The sequence below is a fragment of the Chionomys nivalis genome, chromosome 6 (genome assembly GCF_950005125.1).
Source record: "Chionomys nivalis chromosome 6, mChiNiv1.1, whole genome shotgun sequence".
NCBI lineage: Eukaryota > Metazoa > Chordata > Mammalia > Rodentia > Cricetidae > Chionomys > Chionomys nivalis.
In genome coordinates this window covers 6399193-6426243 of record NC_080091.1, presented here as the reverse complement: position 1 = coordinate 6426243, position 27051 = coordinate 6399193, and the positions used below count along the sequence as shown (strand labels likewise).

At 53.2% G+C, this 27051-nt stretch overlaps 2 protein-coding genes across 2 annotated transcripts in view; both read left to right on the top strand.

The window, feature by feature from the left end:
* The first annotated feature begins 1353 nt into the window (after positions 1-1353).
* On the top strand, positions 1354-7179 carry LOC130875941 (GTP-binding protein Di-Ras1-like). Its single transcript, XM_057772262.1, has 2 exons — positions 1354-1743; positions 4429-7179. The coding sequence occupies exon 2, from the start codon at positions 4484-4486 to the stop codon at positions 5078-5080; it is 597 nt and encodes a 198-aa protein (XP_057628245.1). The 5' UTR covers positions 1354-1743; positions 4429-4483; the 3' UTR covers positions 5081-7179.
* Positions 7180-15961: 8782 nt separating this feature from the next.
* LOC130876612 (guanine nucleotide-binding protein G(I)/G(S)/G(O) subunit gamma-7) overlaps positions 15962-27051 on the top strand; it is a 59928-nt gene continuing 48838 nt past the window's right edge. Inside the window, exon 1 of the mRNA XM_057773250.1 lies at positions 15962-16040. The gene's annotated coding sequence lies outside the window, so the exon portion shown is untranslated. The remainder of the gene's footprint in view (positions 16041-27051) is intronic.

The following is a 27051-nucleotide window of genomic DNA, read 5'->3' as shown; positions in this document are numbered from 1 at the left end:
AGACCAGGCTGGTCTCGAACTCACAGAGATCCGCCTGTCTCTGCCTCCCAAGTGCTGGGATTAAAGGCGTGCGCCACCACCGCCCGGCGACCATGAGATCCTTGAACACACACACCAAACTGGACTATGACCCAGGAAGAAGGAGCCACGTTAGAATTGAGGAGAGAGCCGGGTGGTGGCGGCACACACCTTTAACCCCAGTGCCCAGGAGGCAGAGGCAGGCGGATCTCTGTGAATTTGAGGCCAGCCTGGGCTACAGAACAGTTCCAGGACAGTCAGAGCAGCATAAAGAAATCCTGCTCGGAAAACAAAACGCCAACAAAAGAACTGAGGAGGGGAAGGAGGAGGTGGGTGGGGTGGGGGAGACAGAGCAGAGGGCAGTCTTAAGATGGGCTAAGTGGAGCCCCAGGGCACACAGTTTCCATCCCAGTAGTAGGAGGACCAGCCTAATCTACAGAGCAAGACCATGTCGCAAACAAAACATTTTCTTTTCTTTCTTTCTCTCTCTCTTTCTTTTTTTCTTTTTCTTTTGAGAGGTTTTCTCTAAATGTACCCCTGGCTGTCCTGGAACTCGCTTTGTGGACCAGGCTGTCCCCAAACTCACAGAGATCCACCTGCCTTCCTCCAGAGTGCTAGGATTAAAGGCCACCCCCAGCAGATTTTAAAATAAAATTTAAATTACATTTTATTTATCAGTTTTTCTGTGTGTGTGCTGAGGTCAGAGAACAATTTGGGACTGGCTCTCTCCACCCACCAAGTGAGTCCCAGAGATCCAACTCCGGCTATCAGGCTTGGCAGCGAGCCCCTTTCTCAGCCGAGCCCTCTTGCTGGTCCAACAAAGTAAAGTTCTGCTCCGTTTTCCTGCGATGTGGGCGTGGAGACAGGGCCTCAGCATGTTGGGCAAATGCTCTACCCTGAACTACATACCAGAAGAACAATGGGGTTTTATCTTTTTCTCTTTTCTTCTTTGTTCGTTTGAGGCAGTCTCTGTAGCTGAGTCTGATTCTGGACTCCTGGTTCTCCTGCTGTCTCCAATGCTGCCGACAGGCCGGCACCACACTGCCTGTGCCTACGGTGCTGGGAATGGACCCCAGGGCTGCCAGACAAGCAGAGCCTCTACCCTGTGACGGGTTTCTTTGTGCTGTTTTGCCTTTTAGTCTCTCTGTCTCTCCTTTGCTTCCATCCCCGCCCCCCAGCCTCCCCCCCTCGCCCCTGCCCCAGGAGTCCTCTACTCTGTAGCCCAGATTGTCTTTAAACTCACAACTGTCCCCCTGCCTCCACCTCTCCAGTCTGACTGACATCTTATTCCATCACCCTCTGCGTCTGGCTGATCCGACCTGGACCATGCACCGCCCCCCACCCCCATCCTCAGCGCCTCGCTGATCCGACCTGGACCACGCACGCCCCATCCTCAGTTCTCTCTTTTGCAGTTTGGGTGACCCCCAAACACCGTCCATCGTGGCTCCAGGACCGCACATGGTGGGTCCTGTCACCCACCCGTGTCTCCTGGGGTGCAGGTAGCCACGTGGATCGGGTGGGTGTGGATGTCCGGATGCCGAGCGCTCGGCTTGCCCCCCGGCGGCTGATGGACACCCAGGGCGGGCTTGGCGGTGACCTTGGGCTGCAAGGGCCCGGGCCCGGGTCCCGGCGGGCGGGGCGGGCGGGGCGGAGCGCGGCTGGGGCGGGGACATCGGGACTGCGGCGGCGCGGACAGCAGCGCAGACGGGGACCACAGCGGCCCAGGTAGGCGGCAGGGCGGCCGCGGCCACCGAGGGTGGGGAGGGGTCCCCAGGCCACCATGATCCCTTTGTTCCGGCCCACCCTCCCAGGTCACCGCGCCAGGTCCTGCGTGTCCCCGGTCGTCCTGTAGCCACCATGGACAGCTCCCGGTCGCCCCACCCCTGCCTGGCCACGCAGAGCATCGCCCTGGACCCCTGCGGGCCTTGTCCCCTCATCCATGCCCTCTGCGATCTGCCCGCTGAGGCCCAGGTCCCTCACCGCCACCCACAGAGCCCTGCGCCCTCGCGACCAAGCCCCTCTCAGGACTCCTCTCTGGTCAGTCCCCTCCTGACTCCCAGGGAGCACCCCCTTCCTTTGAGTCCCTAAAACTGCCTGTTTTCCATCATGGCCCCTCCTCAGTCTGCAGCCCCTAGGTCAGTCACCCCCATTAGTCAGCAACCCCGCCCCCAGACCCTCCCCTGGCCAAGGCTTCTTGCACCTGAGGTGGCTTCAGGGTACCAGGGCGCTGTGTTGCTGTCCTGTGGACAGGAGAAGGGGTTTTGGCCAGGCTGGCCCAGGCCTGGGGTGACTCAGACAGGGTGGCCAAGCTCCTCAGAGCCCCCAGGGCACAACAGCTGAGCCAGGCCCAGCTTTGAGTCCCTCTGAGACGTGCCACCTCCCAGCTCACATGACCTTGAGCAAAAGCCCTCTCCCCTGTCCCCAAAGGAGCAAGACCTGGATTGTACAGGACCCTTCTATTTGGGGAACCGAGACCTCAGGACCTCTCTGGTGGCCATCCCTCCGGGGCACTGGGCCCTCGGTCCCCACCACCGGGAAGGGAGGCACTGGGAGGTGCAGACCCCACCTGCATTTGCCACCTTCGATGCCCTCAGGCCAGTGGGGATGGCGTCACTGAGTGCACTGCTCTAGTTAGCCAGGAGAGAAATGTGAAGTTAGCTGGACCCAGGGCAGCCCCAGGCCGGCCCCTCCCAGCTCCTCCCGGGCCAAGAAGTGCCTTGGGTAGAGTCTGGGTACCGTTTGAGTTCGTCTCCAGCTTGAGAAGATTTCGGGATGTGTCACCAGGGTTCTGTCCTGGCATCCGGTGCCTTTGGTGGCCCTGAATGTCCTCTCAGACCCCACGGAGGACCTGGTCACTGTGACTGTGGAGACTTGTCAGAGACTGGGCCCCAGGCACTGTCCCCAGCCATATCCCTGTGAGCTATCCTAGGTTGGGCTCCCAGCTCACAGGAGGGAAACTGAATTCCAAGGACACTGTCACTTTCCTGCGTCACACTCCCAGGGTCTGACTCTGGTGCTGTCCTTGGGACTTTCCCCACACATACACACTGAGGAAGAGAAAAAGGGGTCTTGATGAGGGACAGTCATGGCGGGGACAGGCCTTCCGCATGCTGCCCTCCACATTCTTCCTCACCTCCAGACTTCAGAAGTGTCCACGCTGTGCTCTGAGGAAAGACAGGAGAGAAACCCCAAGGAATCCCTGGCTGGGAGTCACGTTAAGCACACAGCAGCCTGAGCAGGGCCCAAGGCACAGATCTAGGGAACAGGGAGTCCCGCTTGGCCTGGGCTGGGAGTCCCCATGTCCCAGAAGTTGCTTCCAGGGACTCGGGGTCAGGATTTACACATCTGATTCCTGGATGTCAGTGACAGCCACTTATGAGGCAGAGAAGCCCTTTCCCGGGGCCAGTCCCCAGGGCCAGGCCCGAAGCCCGTCCTCAGGACATCCAGAGCTGAGGCCCCCACTGTGCTTTTGGGCTTCTTGTTGGTGGAGATGGCAGTTTTCTGGTTCTGATGTTTGTTTGCTTTTGTTGTTTGTTTTTGGTTTTTCGAGATAGGGTTTCTCTGTGTAACAGTCCTGGCTGTCCTGGAACTCGCTCTGTAAACCAGGCTGGACTCCAACTCAGAGATCCGCCTGCCTCTGCCTCCCGAGTGACAGGCAGTAGTGGCGCACACCTTTAATCTCAGCGCTCGGTCTAAAAGTGTATGCCACCACAATGACGTTAATTTTTGCTGTTGTTTTTTAGACAGAGTCTCACTCTGTAGCCCAGAGAGTGGCCCAGAATTCATTATCCCCCTGCCTCAGTCTCTCCAGCTCTGGTCTCACCACAGCTGATTTTCACAACGGGATTCTTTTTCTTCATTGTTCTCCTGTATATGTGTGCAGTACCTGCAGAAGCCAGAACAGGGCGTCGGGCCACAGAGGGTTGTGAACTGCCATGTGGGTGCTGGGAACTGAACTTGGGTTCTCTGCAAGATCAGCCAGTACTTTAACCTTCAAATTACCTCTCTAGCACCCCACCTTGAGTTCTTTGAGACAGGGTCTGTTACATATAAGGATAGGGCAGGAAGAAGACAAGGCTGAGGTTCTGAGTCGTTTGCACTGGTGTGGAGCAGGAGCTGGGTGGAAGCCAGGCCTGAAGTGGGACCCTGAACCTGTGCTGAGTGTGAGCGTTTCCTGGTCTCAACAGCACTGTCTCCAAACTCAGAGTCCCCTTGGGACCTCTGGGCCTTGGAGCTGAGGGGTTGGCAGCAAGTTCCCCTGCAGAGTCAGCAGGGGCATCCGGGAGAGCTACCTGGGAGACACTTGGGTGGGATGCGGGAGGGACCAACACCTCTGCGTCCTGACGGCTGGGACAGAAGGCTATCCCGGGTCCAGGTGGCTTCCCACCTCTCACTGTCCTTCTCCAACAGGGTCGGTCTGGGGTTCTAGCAGCCGGCCCTGTGCGCCCAGCCGGCTTCGGAGAAGATGCCGGAACAGAGCAACGACTACCGGGTGGTTGTGTTCGGTGCAGGCGGCGTGGGCAAGAGCTCGCTGGTGCTCCGCTTTGTGAAGGGGACGTTCCGTGACACCTACATCCCTACCATAGAGGACACGTACCGACAGGTGATCAGCTGTGACAAGAGCGTGTGCACACTGCAGATCACGGACACGACCGGCAGCCACCAGTTCCCCGCCATGCAGCGGCTGTCCATCTCCAAGGGCCACGCCTTCATCCTGGTGTTCTCGGTGACCAGCAAGCAATCGCTGGACGAGCTGAGCCCCATCTACAAGCTGATCCTGCAGATCAAGGGCAGCGTGGAGGACATCCCCATTATGCTGGTGGGGAACAAGTGCGACGAGACGCAGCGGGAGGTGCACACCCGCGAAGCGCAGGCCGTGGCACAGGAGTGGAAGTGCGCCTTCATGGAGACCTCGGCCAAGATGAACTACAACGTGAAGGAGCTGTTCCAGGAGCTGCTGACGCTTGAGACGCGCCGCAGCGTCAGCCTCAGCGTGGACGGCAAGCGCTCCAGCAAGCAGAAGAGGGCTGACCGCATCAAGGGCAAGTGCGCGCTCATGTGAGCCGGCCAGAACCGGCTAGGGCCTCCAGGGCTCCTGCTCCCCTCCCCCCCTCTTTCCCTCCCTCCCCCCTTTCTCCTCCTTCCCTCCTTCTCTTGCTCCTTCTATCTACTCCCCTTCTCCCCTCCCTCTCCCTCCTCCCCTCTCTCCTTCTGCTCCTCCCCTCCCTCTTCCTACTCCTCCCCTTCTTCTTCCGACTTCTCCCTGCCCTCCTTCCTTCCCCCCTGTTCTCCTCCTCCCTCCTTCTTCCCTCCCTTCCCTCCCATTCCATTCTTCCTCTTACCCTCCCTCCTCTTCTTCCTTCTCCACGGCTTCCTCCATCTCTCTTCCCACACTATCAGCCCACAGTAGGGTTGAGCTCCACCCCAGTCCCTTCACACCTCCATCCGCTACCAACCCTTGCTGACACCTCCCTCTTTCTCTCTGTCCACGCCCCCCGTTCTATCTGTACCCCACATTCCAGCAAGGACCAGAGAGGCTGCCTTGCCTCTTAGTCTCTGTCCCTTTCCAAGGGTGTTCCCAGTCACACCCACACCCTGTTCCCCACATTCTATCACTGTGACCTCTTTTCTCACATCTTATTTCCTTCACCTGGTCCTGTCTGTTCCCTGTGACCCCTGACCTGAACCCTTCCCTGGGTCCAGAACACACCCAGTCCTCTCCTGCAGCACACCAGGGTGGATGGGCCCACGGGCTGGGCCTCAGGCCACCAGGCAATAAACAGAGCCTGCAGCAATGCCCTGCCAGCCCCAAGCGCCACCCCTGGAGCAGCAGACACCCACAGCACAAGCCCAGGACTGTCCTCCGCAGAGGCACAAGGGGACCAGAGCCTGGACGTGGGATGGCTGCCTAGAGGCTACCCATCTGGACACTGGCCTTCTACGGAGACAGTAGTGCCTCAACGGTGACCCCAAGTTGGGGTTTGGGGTGCTGAGGAAGGGTGCCCAGCCGAGAGCCCATTGGTGAAGCCCCCGTGTGGGGCGGTGGGACCAGTTCCTGCTGCCACAGGGCCCTGACAGACCTTGAGCGCCTTCGCTGGTTGTTCATACCCAGAGAGCGTCCCTCGCATGTGCCCTGAGTCCTGGAGCCTCTGCGGTATCTGTGAGACTGTCCAGGACACTTGAGTGGCCCTGGCTCCTGGGCCTGTGTCCCACCCACATGAGGGTGACTGTAGAATCCTATGTTCATGTGACTTTGTGTGTGTGTGATGGGTGTGTGTTTGTCTCGGGATGGAGTGTTTCTGTGCCATTCTGTGCCCTTAGCGAGAGCACAGTGCGGATGGTGGCTGGGGAGAGCGGCCTGTGTGTGGCTATGGAGGGTACCTATACATCATGGTCTTCCTGTATGGACTGTGTTTTCAGGAGTGGGCAGCAGTGTATCTGACAACCTGTCTGTTTGGCTGTCTGAGGAGCACCAGGTCCTGTTCCAGACTGTGGCAAGCTGGCCTGTGGCTCAGTCATCTGGTGTTGTGGAACAAGAGTCAGAGATGCTGGCACTGGGCCTCAGTGCGTGTGGTCTTTACCTCTCGGGGACAGCAGGCCAGGCTGGGGCTGGGGCAAGCTGGGTCGTCTGTTATATGTGTGTGAGAGAGAGAGACAGAGAGAGACAGAGGGCCAGAGAGGCAGAAAGACAGCTGCAACTGGATGACAGGGGGGGGGCCCGACCTCAGTAGGGTCTCTGTCTCCTACACACAGGGCGAATCACAGCCTGAAGCCTGAGTCTAAGTGTAGCCGAGCCCTGATCTCCAGCCAGGCCAGGGCCCCCACAGCCGCTGCCTGTTCCCTAGCCCGGGGAGCGGCTCCTGGCTGGACAGGGGGTCACAGCCCTTTCTCAGGGACACACCCTGATAGCACAATCTCTGGGCCACCCCAGGCCTCTCCTGGCTGGCCTTGCCCATCCTGGGAACCACCAGGCTGGGTGGCAGGGGAGGCGGGAGCCCGCCCTGGCTGCCGGCCAACCTGCCCAGGCTTCTCTGGTGCTGGGGACCCCGCCAGGCCTCGCTTGCTGTGACCCACCCCTGCCCCCGCATGTGGGAGCCCCACCCCGCGTGGGGTCTGTGTACCGTTCGCTGTAGACCTTGTCTTCCGCAATAAACATGTGGATCCTGCCTCCCCTGTGGCCGTGGCTTCTGTGCACCACTGGGGAGGGCCGGTGACAGGGGTGGAGATGGAGGAAATGGGGGGTTGTAATGGATGGGGCACCCAAGACCACAAAGAAGCTTACTGGGTCAGTGAGAGCACCCACCTTTCCTGCCCAGTCTCTGCGCAGGGCAGGCTGGGAAAGCTCGTGGGCTCACTGTGTAGTTGGTACCACTGTATACCAGCTGGAGCCACTGAGTGTGGTTACTCCCACAATCCTTCCCTCTGATCCCCGAGGCCACATAGGGAGGCTAAGAACGGTGACTGTTCCTGCCAAAGTCAACTCCAAGCAGCCCTTTAACAAATCGGGCTTCCTGAAACCCAGCCAAGGGAGCCTAGAAGAAAGAACCTGCTTTCAGTCTAGGGCAGAAATCACGAGGTTCTGTGTAGTGGGAGCTGCGGGCTGCGTGCGTCCCTGCTGCCCCAGCTCCTGGTCGCCTGGCTAGCTCATGCCCCAAAATAACAACACACAAACTGTATTCTTGTTTTTGTTTTTTTTGTTTTTTTTTTTTTTTTTTGATTTTTCGAGACAGGGTTTCTCTGTGGTTTTGGAGCCTGTCCTGGAACTAGCTCTTGTAGACCAGGCTGGTCTCGAACTCACAGAGATCCGCCTGCCTCTGCCTCCCGAGTGCTGGGATTAAAGGCGTGCGCCACCAACGCCCGGCTAAACTGTATTCTTTTAAACACTGCTTGGCCCATCATATCTAGCCTCTTCTCGGCTAACTCTCGCACCTGGACTAGCCCATTTCTAATAATGTGTGTAGCACCCCAAGGTGCGCTTACTGGGAAGATTCTAGCCTACGTCCATCCTGGGTCGGAGGTTCATCACATCTGCCCCAGAGAGCAGAGCTATCGAATCTGAGCTCACTTCCTCTTCCTCCCAGCATTCTGTTCTGTTTACTCCACCCACCTATGTTCTAACCTATGAGGGCCTGGCAGCTTCTTTATTTTTTAACCAATAACCAGCTTCCTCCATCATTTCCCCTTTTTCTGTTTAAACAAAAAGGAAAGGCTTTCACTTTAACATAGCAAAATTACATATTACAAAGCAGTTATCAAGCAAGAATTACAGTTACAATATTTACATCTACTTTATCTTTTATCATAACAAAAGAAAATTAAACTATCTATATATTCTTTAACTCCATCAAAGACTCCAGAAGGATATAATATTACCTAAGCAAACAAAAAATAAGCAACTTCCAAACTCTAGAAATGACAGAGACATCTCGCTGCCTTGACAGTCACCCAAAGTTTCTCTGTACCGTTGGGGCATCCATCTTCGGCCTACAGGCCCATAGTATCCAGCAGACATTTCCATGAAGCAGGAAATTTCAAAGTCAGTTCAGTCACTATCTGCTGTGTCCTGCAGAATGTCTCGCAGACTCCTTCATGAATCAGGAACCCCGAAAGATCATCTCACCTTTAGGCAAGTTCAGTAGTCCTCTCTGCGGGTTCTCTGTGTCCAGTTTATGCAACAGTCCAGGCAAGAGCAGTTTCTTGCCCAAATGGCTATCAAACTCCATAAGGATCTTGTTCGATGCCCATCTTTTTCTTGAAGTAGATTGGTGCTGCCAGGAGCAGACGTGTCTCATTGTCATGAAAAGTCCTAAGTTATTTATTTATTTATTTATTTTTTTGGTTTTTCGAGACAGGGTTTCTCTGTGGCTTTGGAGCCTGTCCTGGAACTAGCTTTGTAGACCAGGCTGGTCTCGAACTCATAGAGATCCGCCTGCCTCTGCCTCCCGAGTGCTGGGATTAAAGGCGTGCGCCACCATCGCCCGGCTTTTTTTTTGGTTTTTCGAGACAGGGTTTCTCTGTAGCTTTGGTGCCTGTCCCGGAACTAGCTCTTGTAGACCAGGCTGGCCTCGAACTCACAGAGATCCGCCTGCCTTTGCCTCCTGAGTGCTGGGATTAAAGGCGTGCGCCACTAAGTTATTCAAAACATTTAAAATACCATATTCTATAATCTTTTGAAAGATATGAAGAATGCCTATCTAAAATATATCTATGTACATCTAGAAAATCTAACTAACATGACTACAAACTTGACTATTATAGATGATTATCTATTAACAACCTATATACATTACATTTTTACATGAACTACACAATCACAATACCTTAATCAAGATCAGAAATACAGCCGGGCGTTGGTGGCGCACGCCTTTAATCCCAGCACTCGGGAGGCAGAGGCAGGCGAATCTCTGTGAGTTCAAGTCCAGCCTGGTCTACAAGAGCTAGTTCCAGGACAGGCTCCAAAACCACAGAGAAACCCTGTCTCGAAAAACTAAAAAAAAAAAAAAAAAAAAAAAGATCAGAAATACATATACATATAACAAAATTGACCTTAAAATCCGTACCAATGCAAATTATTCATATCTATATCATATCCCCCTTTAAATGTAAAAGAACATTTATAAACAATATTTGGGAACATGGGCGCAGTTTTTTCTCTCCAAACTGCTTCCTGCTGAATGGGGGCGCTGTTAATCAGATATTTCAGGGTATAACCTGTGTGCTAGGTTCATCTCAGTCGTCAATTGAGTGAAGTAATTTTTTGAAGGTGTTCACAGCAACCTTTCAGGAGGGCGTGGTCTATCATACCATACTGGGATGGAAGCAATCCGCAGGGTGTCATCGTCTGTGAAAACAAAAGAAGAATCTCTTTTCCAAAGTATCATATCCTTAGATCCAAATTCTGAAGTCAAGGTATTTTCAAAATATCTATGTTGGATTAGTTCAGCAACATTTATAAACAAATATCTTTTAGCAGCTGTTGCTCCTTCCTCAGCATTCAAACAATTCAAACAGAGCATAATAGCATACAGTATCAAAATTCTCTGTGTATTTTCCATCTTTGTGCAGCTTTATTTTAACCTCTATTTCATTTATTTTACTTTTATTTTATATTCTCTGTATATCTTTGTCCTGGAATAACTCTGTAGACCAGGCTGTCCTTGAACTCTCAGAGATCCGGCTGTCTCTGCCTCCCAGGCATTGGGATTAAAGGCGTGTACTGCCACACCTTGAAGTCACAGAGGTCAATCTCCCTCTGCCTCCCAAGTGTTGGGATTAAAGGTGTGTACTACCACACCCAACTACTTTTTTATTTTTGTTTTTTTTTACTTTTAAGAACTTTAACTTTTAGCCTGCATATATTTTTAAACACACTGTAAATCATTTAAAGTTTTCTTTGTCTTTGAATCTCTCTTTACTGTATATCTCTCTTTTTCTGACCACATGAGTCTTTAATTTACCAAACAATATCAGTAGGACTAAAGCCATGGCTTTGATGGCTGGATCCAGCCCATTCCTTAGGTTTCCAGCCTCATGGCAGAGGTACCAGCAGCTGTAGCCATGTTTATTGCCACAACTCTGTGGTGTTTCAAGGTCCCTGCCAGCAAGCAAGCTGCAGCAGACAACACTGAAGTCCTCTCTCTGTAGTCGGCCCTCCTGCCTCAAACAGTCAGAGTTTGCCCTGGCAGGACGGCCCAGAAAGCCCGCATTTTAAAACAACACAACTTTTTTCCTGCTACGTCTGAAAACAAACAAGCATGCAGTCAGCTTTTATCAATACCATTTAAGTGTTTCGTGGCAGGACCTCTTAAAAGAGCTTCAAGCTTTGCAGCTAAAGCTGAGTCAGGAAGCCTCTCTTAGATGAGAGCGCTTGCTTGCCTCTAGCAAGCAGAGCAGACCCAAGAAATTGCTGCTACCACGTCGGGTGCGATTCTGTAGTAGGAGCTGCGGGCTGTGTTCCTGCCGCCCCAGCTCCTGGTCGCCTGGCTAGCTCATGCCCCAAACTAACAACACACAAACTGTATTCTTTTAAACACTGCTTGGCCCATTATATCTAGCCTCTTCTCGGCTAACTCTCACACCTGGACTAGCCCATTCCTAATAATGTGTGTAGCACCCCAAGGTGTGCTTACCGGGAAGATTCTAGCCTACGTCCATCCTGGGTCGGAGTTTCATCCCGTCTGCCCCAGAGAGCAGAGCTATCGAGTCTGAGCTCACTTCCTCTTCCTCCCAGCATTCTGTTCTGTTTACTCCACCCACCTATGTTCTAACCTATGAGGGCCAAGCAGCTTCTTTATTTTTTAACCAATGACCTTCCTCCATCAGTTCTGATTCCAACATTTGGGGAGGGGGGAAGACCCTGCCTCAAAGAAATAGGCAGAAAGTGAAAGGGGAGGACACTGACACCCCCTCACCGGCCTCTGCCGTGTGCACATGTACATCAGCACACATGCACACACATGTGCACAAACACACATGCACACACACGTATGTAAACATAAAAGCACATAGAAACAAAACCCTCAAACAGAACAACAAAAACAGGAACAAAGGAAAAAGGGCAGGACAGAGCCTAGACTCCCTGGTGAGGGGCTGGGGGTGTGGTCAGGGTGGAGCCCCGCCCAGATAGTATGATGCCATATACTCCATGCTCAGAACTGGAATAAAAGAATGTATTTCTCTTTCATATGCTTTGTCAAATATGGCTGTACCTCACTAGGTTGCTCACTGTCCTGGCATTCATGAAGCCCTGGGTGCCATCTTTAGTTCCGAAAAACTGGGCATGATGTGGTGTTCACAGGTGTGTGCACACACACACAGGCATGCACATGTACGCACACACGTGAATGCTGGAGGTGGAGCAGACCAGTCCCTCCAGCTTTGCAGTGAATCAGAGGGCGGCCTGGGTGGTGGTGGCGCACACCTTTAACCCCAGCACTCAGGAGGCAGAGGCACGCGGATCTCTGAGTTCGAGGCCAGCCTGGGCTACAGAGCAAGTTCCAGGACAGGCTCCAGAGCTACAGAGAAACCCTGTCTTGAAAAATAAAAACAAAACAACAAAAACAAAAACACACAAGAAAACAAAAAACCTATAGTTTATGTTAGTACGGGCTTGGAACTCACAGTGATCCTGCTGCCTCAGCTTCCTGACCACTAGGAGACAGTGAGCATCATCATGGCATCCATGGTGACTTGTCTGAACATTTATCACGTGTGTGCTGGTCAGACATGGAAGTCCGTGTTCTCCTTCCAACACGTGGGCCCTGGAGCTTAGACTCAGGCTTCAGACTCTGCTGTCCGTCCATGCACTGAGTGTCTTGCCGGTCCTGGTATAATATTTTGGTTTGGCTTTTCGAGAGGTATAATGTTTTGTTGTTGTTTTTCTTTATGTTTTTCCAGACAGGATTTCTCTGTGTAGCCCTGGCTGTGCTAGAACTCTCTCTGTAGACCAGGCTGGCCTCAAACTTGGAGATCTGCCTGCCTCTGCCTCCCGAGTGCTGGGGTTAGAGGCATGTGCCACCACCACCCAGACGAAGGTTTTTTTTTAAAAAAATATTTATTTATTTATTATGTATATAATATTCTGTCTGTGTGTATGCCTACAGGGCAGAAGAGGGCACCAGACCTCATTACAGATGGTTGTGAGCCACCATGTGGTTGCTGGGAATTGAACTCAGGACCTTTGGAAGATGAGGCAATGCTCTTAACCACTGAGCCATCTCTCCAGCCCCAGACAAAGGTTTTTAAAGATGACAAGAATCATAGAAACGGTCTGACATGGTGGCAGCCACACCTTTAATCCCAGCACTCGGTGGAAGACGGAGGGGTGGATCGTGCCACCGCCAGTCTGTGAGTTTGAGGCCAGCCTGATCTACTACGTAATGAGACACTTAAAAAAATAACTTAAAACGGGGCTGGAGAGATGGTTAAGAGCGCTGGCTGCTTTTCTAGACGACTGGGGCTCCATTCCCAGCACCCAGGCTCAAGGGATCCCATGCTCTTTTCTGACCTCTGTGGGCCTTCTACAACACGGTACACACACACACACACACACACACACACACAGACACACAGAGACACAGACACACACACACTCATACACGTACACAGAGGCAAGACATCAGCACATTATGGAAAAAATAAAAACAAAATAAAGTAAGTCATGGAAATGGAAGAGTGGTGGAGTTGAACCCCTGGGAAAGTGGGTGTGTCCCCGGCAATAGCTGTTAGGGCTCCCTCTGGTGGCAGCTTGGCGCAGTCCTGCCTTCTGGGTCTACTTAGAAGTGCGTGCAAAAAATGTGTAATTTTTTGTGAAATACATTTTAGAAAATTTATGTGTGTGTGCACGCGCGTACGTGCACGACTATGCACGCTTGCTCTAGCATGTGTGTGTGGAAGTCAGACAACTTGTGACAGTCAGTTCTTCCTGTCCATCCTATGAGTCGTGGGAATTGAACAGGGTCCTCAGGCTTGGTGGGACATGCTTTTCTGGTTGAGACATTTCACCGGCTTCTGTTAGTGTTTTTATTTATTTGTTTATTAATTAATTAATTTTTTTTTTTTTTTGGTTTTTTTCGAGACAGGGTTTCTCTGTGGCTTTGGAGCCTGTCCTGGAACTAGCTCTCGTAGACCAGGCTGGTCTCGAACTCACAGAGATCCGCCTGCCTCTGCCTCCCGAGTGCTGGGATTAAAGGCGTGCGCCACCACCGCCCGGCTAATTTATTTATTTTTAATTTATGAATATGTATGTCTGCATGAGGATGTCGGATCCCCTGGAACTGGAGTTACAAACACTTGCGAGCTGTCATGTGGTGTAGCGCGCCAAGGCGCTCTGCGCACCATGGCGCTGTCAGCTGTCATGTTCACAGGGTCTGGCACTAAGCCCGTTGCCGCCATTTGCTAGTGTCCCTAGTAGTAAACAACTTCTGCGCACGCTCGCTACCGGCCCAAGAGTGGTTTGAATCCACCTATCAATTGCTCACACGTCTTGCTCACGCAATTGCATCAGTGTGGGCCGAGCCAATCAAGCAATGACACATCATAGGCGGACCAGGCACTGTATATATTCCCCCGCGCGGTCGGGCTCGGGGTCTTTTCGCCTCCATCTTATCTTCAGTCTTCTGCGCTCCAATAAAGTACGTTCCAAGAAGAATCCTGTTGTGGTTGTCTTCTCTGCTGGCAGAGTTGCGCGCCGCAATGTGGGTCAGGGAAATGAACCTCTAGTCCACCTGGAAGAGCAGCCAGAGCTCGCAATCTCTGAGCGATCTCTCGAGCATTAGTTAGTTTTTGAAACAGGGTCTCCTGCAGCGGTTCAATGGCTTCAAACTCACTACGTAGCTCAACCCGACCTCAAACCTGGGGCAGTCCTCATTCCTCATTCTCCTACGTGTTGGAACATTAGGTGAGTGTCATGAAGCCCAGCTCTGCATCTAAACCACATCACCTGGTGGGCCACAAACAGGTGACTTCTACAGTGGTTCCTGTTGAGGGTCTGGGAACAGCCTGGGTGGGCGCTCCAGTCTGGAAGGGAAGAACGCGACAGGAAGGTCCTGGGTTTCTCTGCACAACGCGAGCCTGTGTGTGTGACCGCTCGGTTGCTTCAGGGATGCCAGGATCCCAGGGGGCCCAGCGGGCAGACTGGCAGCTGGTAATCAGGGAACGTCAGTCCAGAGAAAGCTGAGGTCACCCACCGAGAGGCCCCCATCGGCCTTTCCCTCAGGGACATCCCAGACATTTCTACAGTTCCAGGGGAGCTCGGGGACAAAGCAGACCCGCGCTCCGTCTGGGGCATGATTCCCTGGTTCCACCGCAGCACACAGGAGGTTTGCAGTCAGTCTTGTCTCCACAGAGAGTTTAAGGTCAGCCTGGGCAGTTTAGTGACTCTTTCTCAAAATAAAAAAGAGGGACCGGGAGGTTGTGGTGCACACCTTTAATCCAGCACTCGGGAGGCAGAGGCAGATGGATCTCGGTGAGTTCGAGGAAGGCCTGGTCTACAGAGGAAGTGACAGGACAGCCAGGGTTATGTAGAGAAACCCTGGCCGGGGGGTGGGGTGGGGGGTGGGGGTGGGGGTGAGGAAGGGTGAGGGAGGTTGGTTGAGTACTACAAGCTCAGTACTACAAAAATTAAAAAAAAATTCAACAAATATAGAGAGAAAAATAGAGATAATACAGAACTAAACAAGCAAATGAAAAATTGTTACTAGCGCCATCATAACCTGGGTCCCTCCTCGAATTCGAACTCGAGCCTCGAAAACCACAGGCAGGCCGGGCGGTGGTGGCGCACGCCTTTAATCCCAGCACTCGGGAGGCAGTGGCAGGTGAATCTCTGTGAGTTCGAGACCAGCCTGGTCTACAAGAGCTAGTTCCAGGACAGGCTCCAAAACCACAGAGAAACCCTGTCTCGAAAAACCAAAAAAAAAAAAAAAAAAAAAAAAAAGAAAACCACAGGCAGGCGTGCCTCCTGCCCCTGGCTCTCCCGCTTGGGTTCCGTACACACACGGGTGTTTTTCTAAAGCAGGTGCGAAAGCGATGGGCAGCGGGGGTGGATACTACCACAATACGTGATACTCATGCGTGAAAACGTCATAATGAAACCCATTATACTGCACAATGAATACACACCAATAAAATAAGCGCAAAAAAAAAAATCAAATCCAAACCATAACACGGGCCTGACGTCACGCAGCCCCTCTTCTGAGAGGCCCCTCCCAGTGCACCATTCTTGCCAATCTTAGGCAGCGTAACCCCGCCCTCAAGTTCACGAATGGCTTCTAGATGTGCCACTCCTGGGTATGCCTCGCCCACTCACGCCCGAAGCCCCGCCCCACTCCCCAAGGCTAAGCCTACCAGGCTGTCGGCCCAAAGCTCCGCCTCCGGCCCCCAGCCTCCGCCATCCTGGCTTCTGATTGGTCTTGATGTTACAGAGGCACCGCCCTTATCGCGGAGGCCCCGCCCCGTGGAAGAGCCCTCTCCAGGCCCCGCGGTGCGTTTGGCTGAGAGGCGGCTGAGACACCGGCTAGAGACAGGTGAGCTGCGCGTGCTGAGGAGAATCGGGGTGCATAAAAGAGTGGGTTGCATCGGAGAGGACGGGGCAGTGCAGCCAGGGAGGAGTGAGGTGCAGCCAGGGACGATTGGAGCGCGGTCATGGAAGAGTGGGGTGCAGTCAGAGGAATGGGGTGCATTTAGGGAGGAATAGGGTGAAGTCAGACAAGAGTCGGGTGTATTCAGATGATAGGAGGCATGCGATGAGTGACAGAAGGGTGGGGTACAGTCAGGGGAGTGGGGTACATTATGAAGGAGCCAGGGAGGAGTGGGCAGCAGTCGGGGACGAATGGGGTACAGTTGGGGACGAGTTTGTGCGGTAGGGGAGGAATGGGGTCCAGTCAAAAAGGAATGGGGCGCTACCTGTTTGCTGTCTAATTGCACATGGACCAGCACCTTGGCCGCAAGGACCTTTCTTCCTCTCAGGGACGGAGGTCCACAGGCTTAGATCTTGGTGTGCACGAAGCTCCAATAGCTGTTTTAGAAACTTCCTGTGGGAGATTTAGGGGCAATGATGTTAAGGCGTGTGGGTGGTACACCTCTGCTGCTGGCGGATGTGGGGCTGTTGGCTGAACTGGGGCTGTGGTCACTGTCCTCCCAAAGGAGTGCAGTAGCAGCTAGCCTTGGGCAGGCTCCCTGCAGTGCCCAACCGGGGATTTATGGACTGAGCACAATCCTGGTGCAATCAAGAAGGCTGTGAGGGCCAAGGTGAGTGTGAGGTCAGGTTGTCATCGAAAGACAAAAAGGAATGGCCCTTGACCCCCGCCACGCCACCTTGGTTTGAGGCCGGCCTGGGCTACATAGTGAGTTCCAGGACAGGCAGCGCTTAGCAGCGAGGCTGTCTCTGAATAACAACAGGTCCACTGACAGTTGGGTGTGAAGTTACCTTCTAGCCTGGGTGACTGATGAGGGGACATTGGGTCATATTCAGGGTTCTGTGTGGCCACCTCAAATCAGGGAGGTCTTGTCATGCAGTGGGTGGAGGCCTGAGATTCTACACAGCACTTTGAGAGCCCAGAGCGTCCCTTCGAGAATGAAGGGCCGGAGGCCATGCGCAAAGCCTTGGAAACAGCTCGCTAGCTGAGAGCTACCCAGTCAGGTGAAGGTGTGTGGATCCGGACAGGCTTCCCAGATTCCCCCAAGGTGCTCTGCGGTGCTGGGACTCAGGCATGCGATACCACACGATACGATTCCCAGCCACCCATGCCGTGGCTCTTCCAGGTGACTTGCTTTGTTTTGTTTTTGAGACAAGGTCTTCGGTAGCCCAGGCTTTCTCCAAGTTCATACTGAGCTCAGGGGGACCTTGACTCCTGATCCTCTTGTCTCTTTCTTGAGTGGTGGGATTACAAGCATAGGTCTGTGTAGCCCCCACCTTTTTTTCTCTTCTGAAACAGGGTCTTACTATGTAGCACAGCTGGCCTGGAACTCACAGAGATTCCCCCTGCCTCTGACTCATGAGCGCTGGCTTAAAGGAGTGGCCACAACACCCAGTTCCCTGTAACTTTAAGTTTGTGGGTAACTGTAACTGAGCCTGCATTGCAGGCACCGAGGTCTACCCAAAGTTCTGTTTCGTGAAGGATCTTGGGGTGCCCTGAAGAGTGTGGTGCATTTCTCGAGCATGGGGTCCTGGAGTGTGGAGCCACAGCCCAGGGGACTGATACCCGTGTACACAGTGCAGAATCATTTCTCTCTGCACACTGATTAGTAACAGAAAAAGTTGCCCCTGCCAAGGCATTGCCCCAGGTTTTCTCTTTGTGTTCAGAAATAGTGACTGTTTGAAATGACATTCACTGGGTTGGGGACATGGCCCAGGCATGCACCAGGCCCTGGATGCTGCTCCCAGTCATTTGAAAACCAAACATGATCCCAGAAGCAGGCAACTCTCTGTGGGTTTGAGGCCAGCCTGGGCTACATAGTGAGACACTGCCTCCGTTGGGGTTGAAAGAGACCTTGGAACTACCACAACCACCTCACCATCGACCGGGTTGTCAAGCCTGTGAAAGACCGGTCCTTTCCTTGGTTCCTCTCTGACTGGTGTGACTTCACCGTCACGCGGTCCGACAGGTCATCACTTGTTTTTCTCCTGTGGAAGGTTCATCCCACGCTGGCTTCCATTAATGGTTGACCCCCGCAATGCCAGGGTCTAGTGGCTTTTGGGGCTTCCTGGACTGAGGCCTGGCTTCTGTTCTTGCATCTTGTCACCGTCCACACCTGTAAGTGTGAAGGCATAAGCCATGTGACAGAATGGTAGACACCTTAACTGCTTTGTGGACGGGCCCGCTCTCCCTGCTCCTGGGAGACCCGTCCTGTCTTCCTTATCTCCATCTGGGGGGAGCAGGGGAGAGGCTTCTAAAATGGTTACCAGCGTCTTCCTGAGGCTCTGAAAAGTAGATGATCTGATCGCTTCTCCTATTTTAAACGCAGGTCTGATCTGCATATTTTAAAATTCACCATTTGAAGCATAATAATTCAGGTTTCCCTGAGCATCTCTTTGCAGCCATGATCTATGCATGACAGTCTGGTACTGTGTCGTCACCCCAGGTTGGTGTCTGCTCCCCTGAGCTGTCACTCTGCCCCTCCCAGCCCCTGGCACCTAAGGCACCTTCCTTCTGGACTCTCCTGGAGCTCTCTGTCCTTAGGGAAGCTTTCAGAGCTGGCACTGTTCGCAGCCGTGCGGTATTCCGCCCACCATGTGAGTGGACCACACTGCATCTCCAGGTCACCAGGACTGTTTCTGTCCTTCGTTTGTGACCTGTGACATGGAGTGATGGTCCTGTCATAGGTGACTTACTGAACCGAACTTGGGCTGTTCATTGTTTTTTCTTTCTGAGGTGAGAGTGTGAATTTGTCTGCTTCCTGTCCTGGTCTTTTTCATCTCAAAGCTACAACACTCAGAGCTGTGTCCCCTTGGTGGGGGCCATTGAGACCTGCTTTCTTTGATTCTTCATTACCAGGTCAAGAGCTAGCGGTTGGCGTCAGGGTCTCACTAGGACCTTAGTGGCCCTCTGGAGACCCTCGCTAACAGCTACCACCCCAGCTCCACCCACCCCCAAAGCCCTGTCACTCCGAGAACATTCCTTTCTCAGTCCAACAAAGGCGCTTTGTCCTTGTTGGCCTGTGCTGAACCTCAGAACCCATGCCAGGTCACAGAGTCACGTGATCTGAGGAGCGTGTGTCTGTGTGTGTGTGTGTCTGTGACTGTGTATGTGTGTGGTGTGTGTGTGGTGATGTGTGGTGTGTCTGTATGTGTGTATGTGTGTGTGGTGTGTGTGTGTCTGTGTCTGTGACTCTGTATGTGCGTGTGTTTGTGGTGTATGGCATGTGTGTTGTGTGTATGTGTGTGTGGTGTGTGTATGTATTTATGTGTGTCTGTGACTCGGTGTGTGTGTGTGTGGTGTGTGTGGTGTGTGTGGTATGTGTATGTGTGTGGTGTTGTGTGTGGTGTATGTGTGTGTGGTGTGGTTGTGTGTATGATTCTGTATGTGTGTGGTGTGTGTGGTAGTGTGTGGTGTATGTGTGGTGTGTGTATGTGTGTGTTGTGTGTGTTGTGTGTGTGTCTGCTGTATGTGTGTATGTCTGTGACTCTGTATGTGTGTGTGTCTGTGACTCTGATGTGTGTGTGTGTTTGTGGTGTGTGTGATGTGTTGGTGTGTGGTTGCATGTGGCCTGGGGCAGTGGATAGAGGTGGGAGGCAGGACTCTGCTGTCTCCCAGCACTTGGAGACATGGTGCTCTGAGGCCTAGGGACACACTAGGTATGTGAGACTGAGCTGCCTGTCATTCCAGCACTTGGGAGGTGGAGGCAGGAGGATCATGGGTTCCAGGCTAGTCTGAGCTCCGTAGTGAGATCCTGCCTGAAAACCCAAAGCCGAGGGCTGGAACATGCTCAGCTGTGAGACCGCTGACTGCACAGCGTGAGGACAAGTTCAGATCTAAAGAGCCCTCATCAACAGCCGGCATGGCCACACAGATGTCGAGGCCCCTGTGGCTTGCTGGCCTCCAGCTGAGCTCTGGAGCTCTTAGCTCAAGGAAATAAGGCAGCAGGATCGGAGACAATGCCCGCATCCTCCTCCGGCTCTATCTGTGTGCACACACCACATACACGCGTGCACTAACAACCCAAACCAAAGTCCAACCCCCACTTCAGACAGGGTTTGTCTGTGTAGCCCTGGCTGTCCTGGAACTCACTCTGCAGACCAGGCTGGCCTGGAACTCAGAGATCCTCCTGCCTCTGCCTCCCAAGTCTTGGGATTAAAGGCATGAGCCATCTTCTTCTGATTAAAATAAAAAAAAACCCACATTTTTTTTTGTGTGACCCAACAAGTCATTGCTGCAGGGCAGAAGTGGATGTAGGGGTCAGGGCCCAGGCAGAAAAGTTGGGTTGGAGCACTACTTGTCCAGGGCAAGATGTGGCCATAGCCTCCTGCTTTTCCAGGTTCTTCTATGTCACCCAGAGTGGTTGGGTGTGTGACTAGCATCCTGAGTTAGGGTGCTTTGGGGGGGCTGTCCTAGGGGTGTCCCTGGAATCCACCCACTCCATGCCATGAGCTCCTCTGGTTGGCTCCCCACAGTTGAGAGTCCCCTGGGTTTAAGATGGCCCCCAGATCAAACTCATAGCCTTCAGTGAGACCAGACTAGACCAACAGGGTCAGGATCCCTCTATGCGGAGAGCTGGGTTTGGAAACAGGGTTTAGGACTCTGGCTGCATCACACACCCAGCAGGCAGGAAGCTCTGGGATCCGTCCACAGCACCATAGAAACCAGACGAGGTGACTCACTGGGAGGCAGAGGCAGGGGGATCAGAAGTTCAAAACCAGCTTTGGCTACATAGTGATGTTTGGGTGGAAATGCCACCCCAGCCCCCAGAGCCCCTATACCCAAAGAGTCTGGAATGTTTGGGTTAAGGCTTCATCCCAGCCCCTGGCATCCATCTACCCAGAGAGTCTGGAATCTTTGGGTGGAAAGTTCTATCCCAAGCCCCATCCCCAGGGAGTGGCCTCAGTCCAGACTCCACCCCCCAAGAAAGCCTGCCACATGGTGACCCCTCCCCAGAGGTGCTCAAGACCACTCCCACAGGATATTTACACAGCCCCCCAGAGAACAAACACATGGTTTTCCGGTTTCACTTCCCTGCTACTCAGGAGCGCTGGCCTCTATTAAACCCGGGCTTTTTCTAATTTAGTTTGATTTGGTCTGATTTGGGTTATTGGATCAGCAGAGAGATTTACTGGGCTGCAAAAGCTTTTCAACTGAGTCTGAGACAGCCTGGGCTACGTGAAACCCTATCTCAGGAAAAAATATTTATTTAGCTTGACATGGTTTAACTGTGTGGTGCAGGCTGGCCCGGAAGCCTCACCTCCCAGGCCTGCACTCCCACATCCCATACAAGGCAGCGATTAGAGCTCTTAGTTTCACTGTTGGAGCCTTTCCCAGACTGAATCCATTCCCTTCCCCCACATCTCAGATCCCCCCCGCCCCCCCAGCTGCATCCACCAGCTGGCTATAGGGTCATCCCTGTCCCCCTGCCCCCCACCTGATAATAGTCCATTGTATGAGGAACCCAGGTTGTGTGGGTTCACTCATCTTTTTGGGTGGTTGCTATCTTCAGGCTGTTTTGGAAGACAACCCCCCATCCCCACCCCATACCATCTATTGAGGAATTTTATTATTTTGTTTTTCTAAGGATGAGTGTTTTTATCTTTCTTGGCCTGAGAATACCCCAGGAAGCACCCAGAGGGTCCATTAGCCTCTGTCAAACCCAGGGATGGCTTAGATGGTCTTCTGGGCCTCCGGGGAGTTCCTCCGTGTGTCAGAGGCTCTTTCTAAACCTGGGCTTCAGGGATCTCTGTCAACCCAGTTCTTGCCCTTCCACTTGGTTGGCCTTCGTGCCCTGTGCCTGACTCCTGTGGGACCAGCCAGCCTCGCTGCTTCTGGGACTCTGCGTGGGCAGGGCAGGTCCTGGGGGGCTGTGGGTAAGGGCACCTGCCTTGCAGTGTGTTCAAATACCCAGCAAACCTGTAAAGTCCAGGTGTGAACGCGCGCACGTCTGTGACCCCGGGTGAGGCTGTCTCTCCCCATCGCTGGGGCTCCATGTCCAGTCAGCCTGAAGAAGAGGAAGGTGCCAGCCCAGCGAGAGACCCAGCCCACTGAAGGCTCAGCTCCTCGAGACGAAATGCCCAACCAGATAACTTGGGGGTCATCGAAAGGAGGCTGACCCAGAGAAGTGAAAACAGATCTGAGATCAGTGAATGCCATGCTCCGAGGAAGTGGAGCCCATGGGGCCAAGATATAAAGGAAGTCAAATAGAAGATGGGTTTCATGGCGCACGCCTTTAATCCCAGCACTCGGGAAGCAGAGGCAGGTGGATCTCTGTGAGTTTGAGGTCTGCCTGGTCTATGGAACTAGGACAACCAGGGCTACATGGAGAAGCCCTGTCTGAAGAAGAATAGAAGAAGAAGAAGAGGAGGAGGAGGAGCAGGAGGAGAAAAATGAATATTGTGGAATCTTCTATAACTTTCTGGAGTCTTTCAGAACTTCTGGGACCGTGACAGAGTGAAACCATGCCCTTGTCTTAAGTTAATATCGTTATTGTGTATAGAATATGTTAATCTTTATTTTTCACTGATATAAATAAATATAAAAATGGCTATTAAATTTCCATTCTACTTCATGAAAAAAAATCTTTATTTTTCATCCCCACTGCCATCTCAGACATGGACAAACCAATGACAGGATTAAGGGAGCTGCAGGCAGAGGCTGTGCCGGCACACTCAGGAGCTGGGCTTCTGTAGAGACTGGAGGCCCTCCAGGGAGGTTGCTGTTTCTGGGGTGGGAGGTGGCCTTGCGAGGCTGAAGGCATGGAACCCTCCCAAGGCTCCTGACCAGATAAATGCCTGGTGCGCATCTTGGGCTCTGCAGCGTGCTAGGGGTGTCCCCGGCCTTCACCCACCCATGCCAGGAGCTCCCCAGAGGGACCATTTCTGTCCTCAGATGTCCCCCAGTATCTTAGCGACAGGCTCACTGTTAACCCTGGAAGGAAGACCCGCATGCCATGCACACGCCTGAGCTTGGACTCAGGCCTGGGATGCCCCCCATGGTGACATGGCCTCTGCCAGGGATCCCAGCAGTGTGTTTAGAGGTGTAATTAAGTGGCTGTGTTTTCTCTGGGGCGGTGACACAGATCTGTCCCTCCCTTCAGAGCTGACAGCAATTTAAAAGAGAGACTTAGGGGTCCTTGGGGACCGAGGAGTTGCGTGTGAGATCTGTGTCTTAGCATGTCTCCCTCAGGTTGCCCAGAACCCCACTATGCAGGACCAGCACCCGCACGAGCCAGTGCTCTGCAAGCTGGTCAGAAGGTGCTGAGCTGAGGTGCACGGGATCTACTGGGGGGCAAGGGAGACAGGGATGGAGGGACTGTGTGCGGTGCGATGTGTGGGGGCTGGGGGCGTGGTCAGGGTGGAGCACGGGTCTAGCCTGTGTCAGGATGTTCAGATTGTGGCTGCTGTGATTTATTTTTGGTTTGCGGGCTTTTCCTTCTGTCTGGCCTCTGCCTCCTTCCCAGTCTGCCTATCCTGTCTTACACAGATTCCTGTCAGTCTCTTTAAGACTCCCCTAATCGCCTTACCTCTTCAGCATGTGAAGACCCCTTTCCATCCTCTGAGGTATCTCTCAAAATATTCCCGATAGTTAAATTAACTCAGTGTTTGCACCCTGGGCTGTGTGAACACTGTTCCAAGTCATTCTTTATGACTGGACTTGGTGGCGCAGACCAGTTATCCCAGCACTTGGGTTTGGAGGCAGGAGGATCAGAAGTTCAAGCTCGTTCTCAGCCAGTCTGAGCCAGCCTGGGCTACACGAGACCAGCCTCTGCTATCCACTTGGGCTCGGTCCCTTGCTAGTGTTCTCGCGCGCGCGCGGCTCAGCAGTAACACACAGCCAGGTTGGCAAAGCCGGAGCACTCAGCTTTGAACGGACGATGCCGAGCTAAATCGGGCGCGTTGTGCTCCAGGAGGATGTGTTGGTTCGGTTGTGTTTTGGGGGAGGGGACAGTGTGTTTCCTCCTGTGACTGTGTCTCAGAATGGTTCATTGAGGAATGCGTAGACGGGTTCGCAGCTGCGCACAGCCTGACAGTCTCTACAGCGCTCTCCGTGTGTGACAGCGTGACCGTCCCCCCCCCCCATGTGTAAAACTCTAGCTTTTTAAAAAGTCTATTCTCAACCCAAGCAGACCGGGATGTGTTAGAACACTTCTGTTTTGAAGGCGCGTCACAGTATGTATAACAGCATCGTGTCGTTTCCTAACCAACAAAATTCTCAAAACGGCTCAGTTTTCAAGCCTGTGCCCAAAGAGTGAGCATACTGAGGAGGCAGGACACGCAAGCTGTTCTTTGTTTATTCTGGGTACCATTCAGGGTTGGCTTCTCAGGAGTGAGAGTGTATCAGTCAGCCAACACTGTGTAACAAGCAGCACCAGGTCCTACATTTAAACCATCTGTTGCTTATTGTGGTATGCTTTCCTGGGCTAGGACTCCAGATGTGGTTTAGCAGATGTGTTTGGGGCTCTCTGGGGTTGCTGGGTAGGTATTGGGCTGGGGTGATGTCTGCTTCTCTAGGGAGGGACTCATACAGGCCATACCTGAGACCCAAAGCTTCCCTTGCAAGACACAGGTCTGAAACCTCTTTGGAAGACAAGAATTTAGAGCCGCTGCCAGCTCTTCCTGCTCAGAATCACCCACTGACACCAGGCTGATTTTCCACATTGCCAGGCTGCACAATTGAGCCATTGTGTGTGACTAGTGTCCTCTTGTGCTTTAAGAAATGCCACATGATGCCATTTTACTGTGAAAGAGTTGTCAGGATGCCTATTTAGAGGGAGGTTCACCAAGTTAATTCCACTGATTTTTCTTTTTTTTTCTTTTTCTTTTTTTTTTTTTTTTGACAGGATTTTATTCTGTGTAGCTTTGGAGCCTGTCCTGGAACTTGCATTGTAGACCAGGCTGGCTTCGAACTCACAGAGATCCGCCTGCCTCTGCCTTCTGAGTGCTGGGGTAAAAGCATGTGCCATCCCATCGGCTCTACTGGGGTTTTTTTTGGGGGGGACGTAGGAGGTTGAGATAGGGTCTCTTGTAGCTCAGGCTGGCCTTGAGCTTGTGATCCTCCTACTCAGCCTCCTGAGTGCTGGGACGTCGTGTGTGTTGTCACGTGTCTTACCTCCCACTGTCTGTCTTCTGGAAGAAAATGAGGGAAGAGCTGGCATGTCTTCAGGTAGGACAAGAAGCAACAGCCACTTGGAAGTTGTCTTTTGACTATGCGTTTCCTTTTTTTATGCCAGTTCCAAGCTGTGTGGCTTTGATGAACTTCTTAAAGTCTCTGAGCCTCAAATGTCCCACCAGAGAAACGTGCTTTGATGACAGCTGTGTGCCACCTTGCCCCATGCAGGGGGTGGAACTCCAGGCTCTGCACATGCCAAGGGGTGCTCTACCCGCTGAGCCCCACCTCCAACCCTTCTTTAGTAATATGCACACATGAATATCTTTTATTTTTGTGTACAGATGTTTGCTTATGTATGTCTATGCACCACGTTGGGTGTAGTCCCTGCATAGGTCAGTAGAGGGCGTTGGATCCCTGGGAACTACAGATTCCCAGGGACCCAGGTTGTGGGTGCTGGGAATCGAACCTGGCTCGTCTGTTAGCTGGTGTGCTATCCACCGAGCTAACCTTCTGCTCTGCTTGGGGCTGACCTCAAGTTCATGGCCTGAGATCAGGTCATTCTGTCCCTCTCATCTGCCAGCATTTTTTAGACCTCCAGAGAAGGGGCTGAGGTCACTGTGCGGGCATCAGGCTGGCTGAACTCGAAGGGCAGGCGCGGGAAGGGCAGGTGAGGGAAGGGCAGGCGCGTGGGCACACACAGCAGCAGGTGTTTCCCGCTGCTCAAGGCTTTGAGCCCACAGCATCTGGGATGAGGCAAGAGGGTAGCCAGCCCTTCCTTATGCCAGACCTCAAGGCGACCCTCAGCATTGCATCCTGTGTCTCCACGCGTGACTTGGTAACATAATACAGAACTTGAAATCTCAGAGGGAGACAGACTCAGGTTGTCACGAATGGGGGAGGGGTGATGTCATTCGCCTGGGCTCCATGGGGGCTGGGAACTCAGCTCAGCACCCTGCAGATCCCAGCACTCCCCACCCAGAACAACCAGGAAGTGTTCGCACTGCCAGGGAGGAACCCAAGGTGAAGGTGACTCGGAGATGAGAGAGCCTTTTGTGCCCGGAAAGTCGGGAAAGGCGGCCGCCAGAGCCAGGGCCACCAGCTCAGCAGGTTCAGCTGACCTTGCAGAGCGAGGCACAGCTGGGCCCCAGAGCTGGTGACAGCTCAGCCAGTCTCCAGTACTGTGGAGGACAGGGACCCATGGCGGGTCTACTTGTCTGAGAACAGGGTCTCACGTAGCCCAGGCTGGCCTCAAGCTCACCGTGGAGCCCCATGCTGAGTGCCAGGGTGACAGGCAAGCGCCCTCACACCTGACTTATGTGCAGGGAATGGAATCTGGCTTTGCGTGTAATGGGTGAGCCTGTCACCCACTGAGCCTCGTCCTCAGCCCCTTCAATAAAACAATAAGCTGACAGTTTGCAGTCCCTCTGGGACTTTGAGCTCGTGAAGGAGGGCCGTGCTGTGCACACAGTGTCATGGAGCCAAGAGGTCCCTGTTGTGTCTGCTCAGCTCCCCTAGACAGTGGTGAAGGAACAAGGTGGCTGCGCCTCTCAGTGGACTTGTTGACAGGAGTAAACTGAGGCCACATTTCACCTGTGGCTTTGATCTGACTCCTTTAAATCTGCACGACTGAATCCAGTGACCACAAGCCATTTTGTTTGTTTTCAACACCAGGCATTGAACCCCGTGCACACCAGGCACTGAGCCCCGTGCACACCAGGCACTGAACCCCGTGCACACCAGGCACTGAACCCCGTGCACACCAGGCACTGAACCCCGTGCACACCAG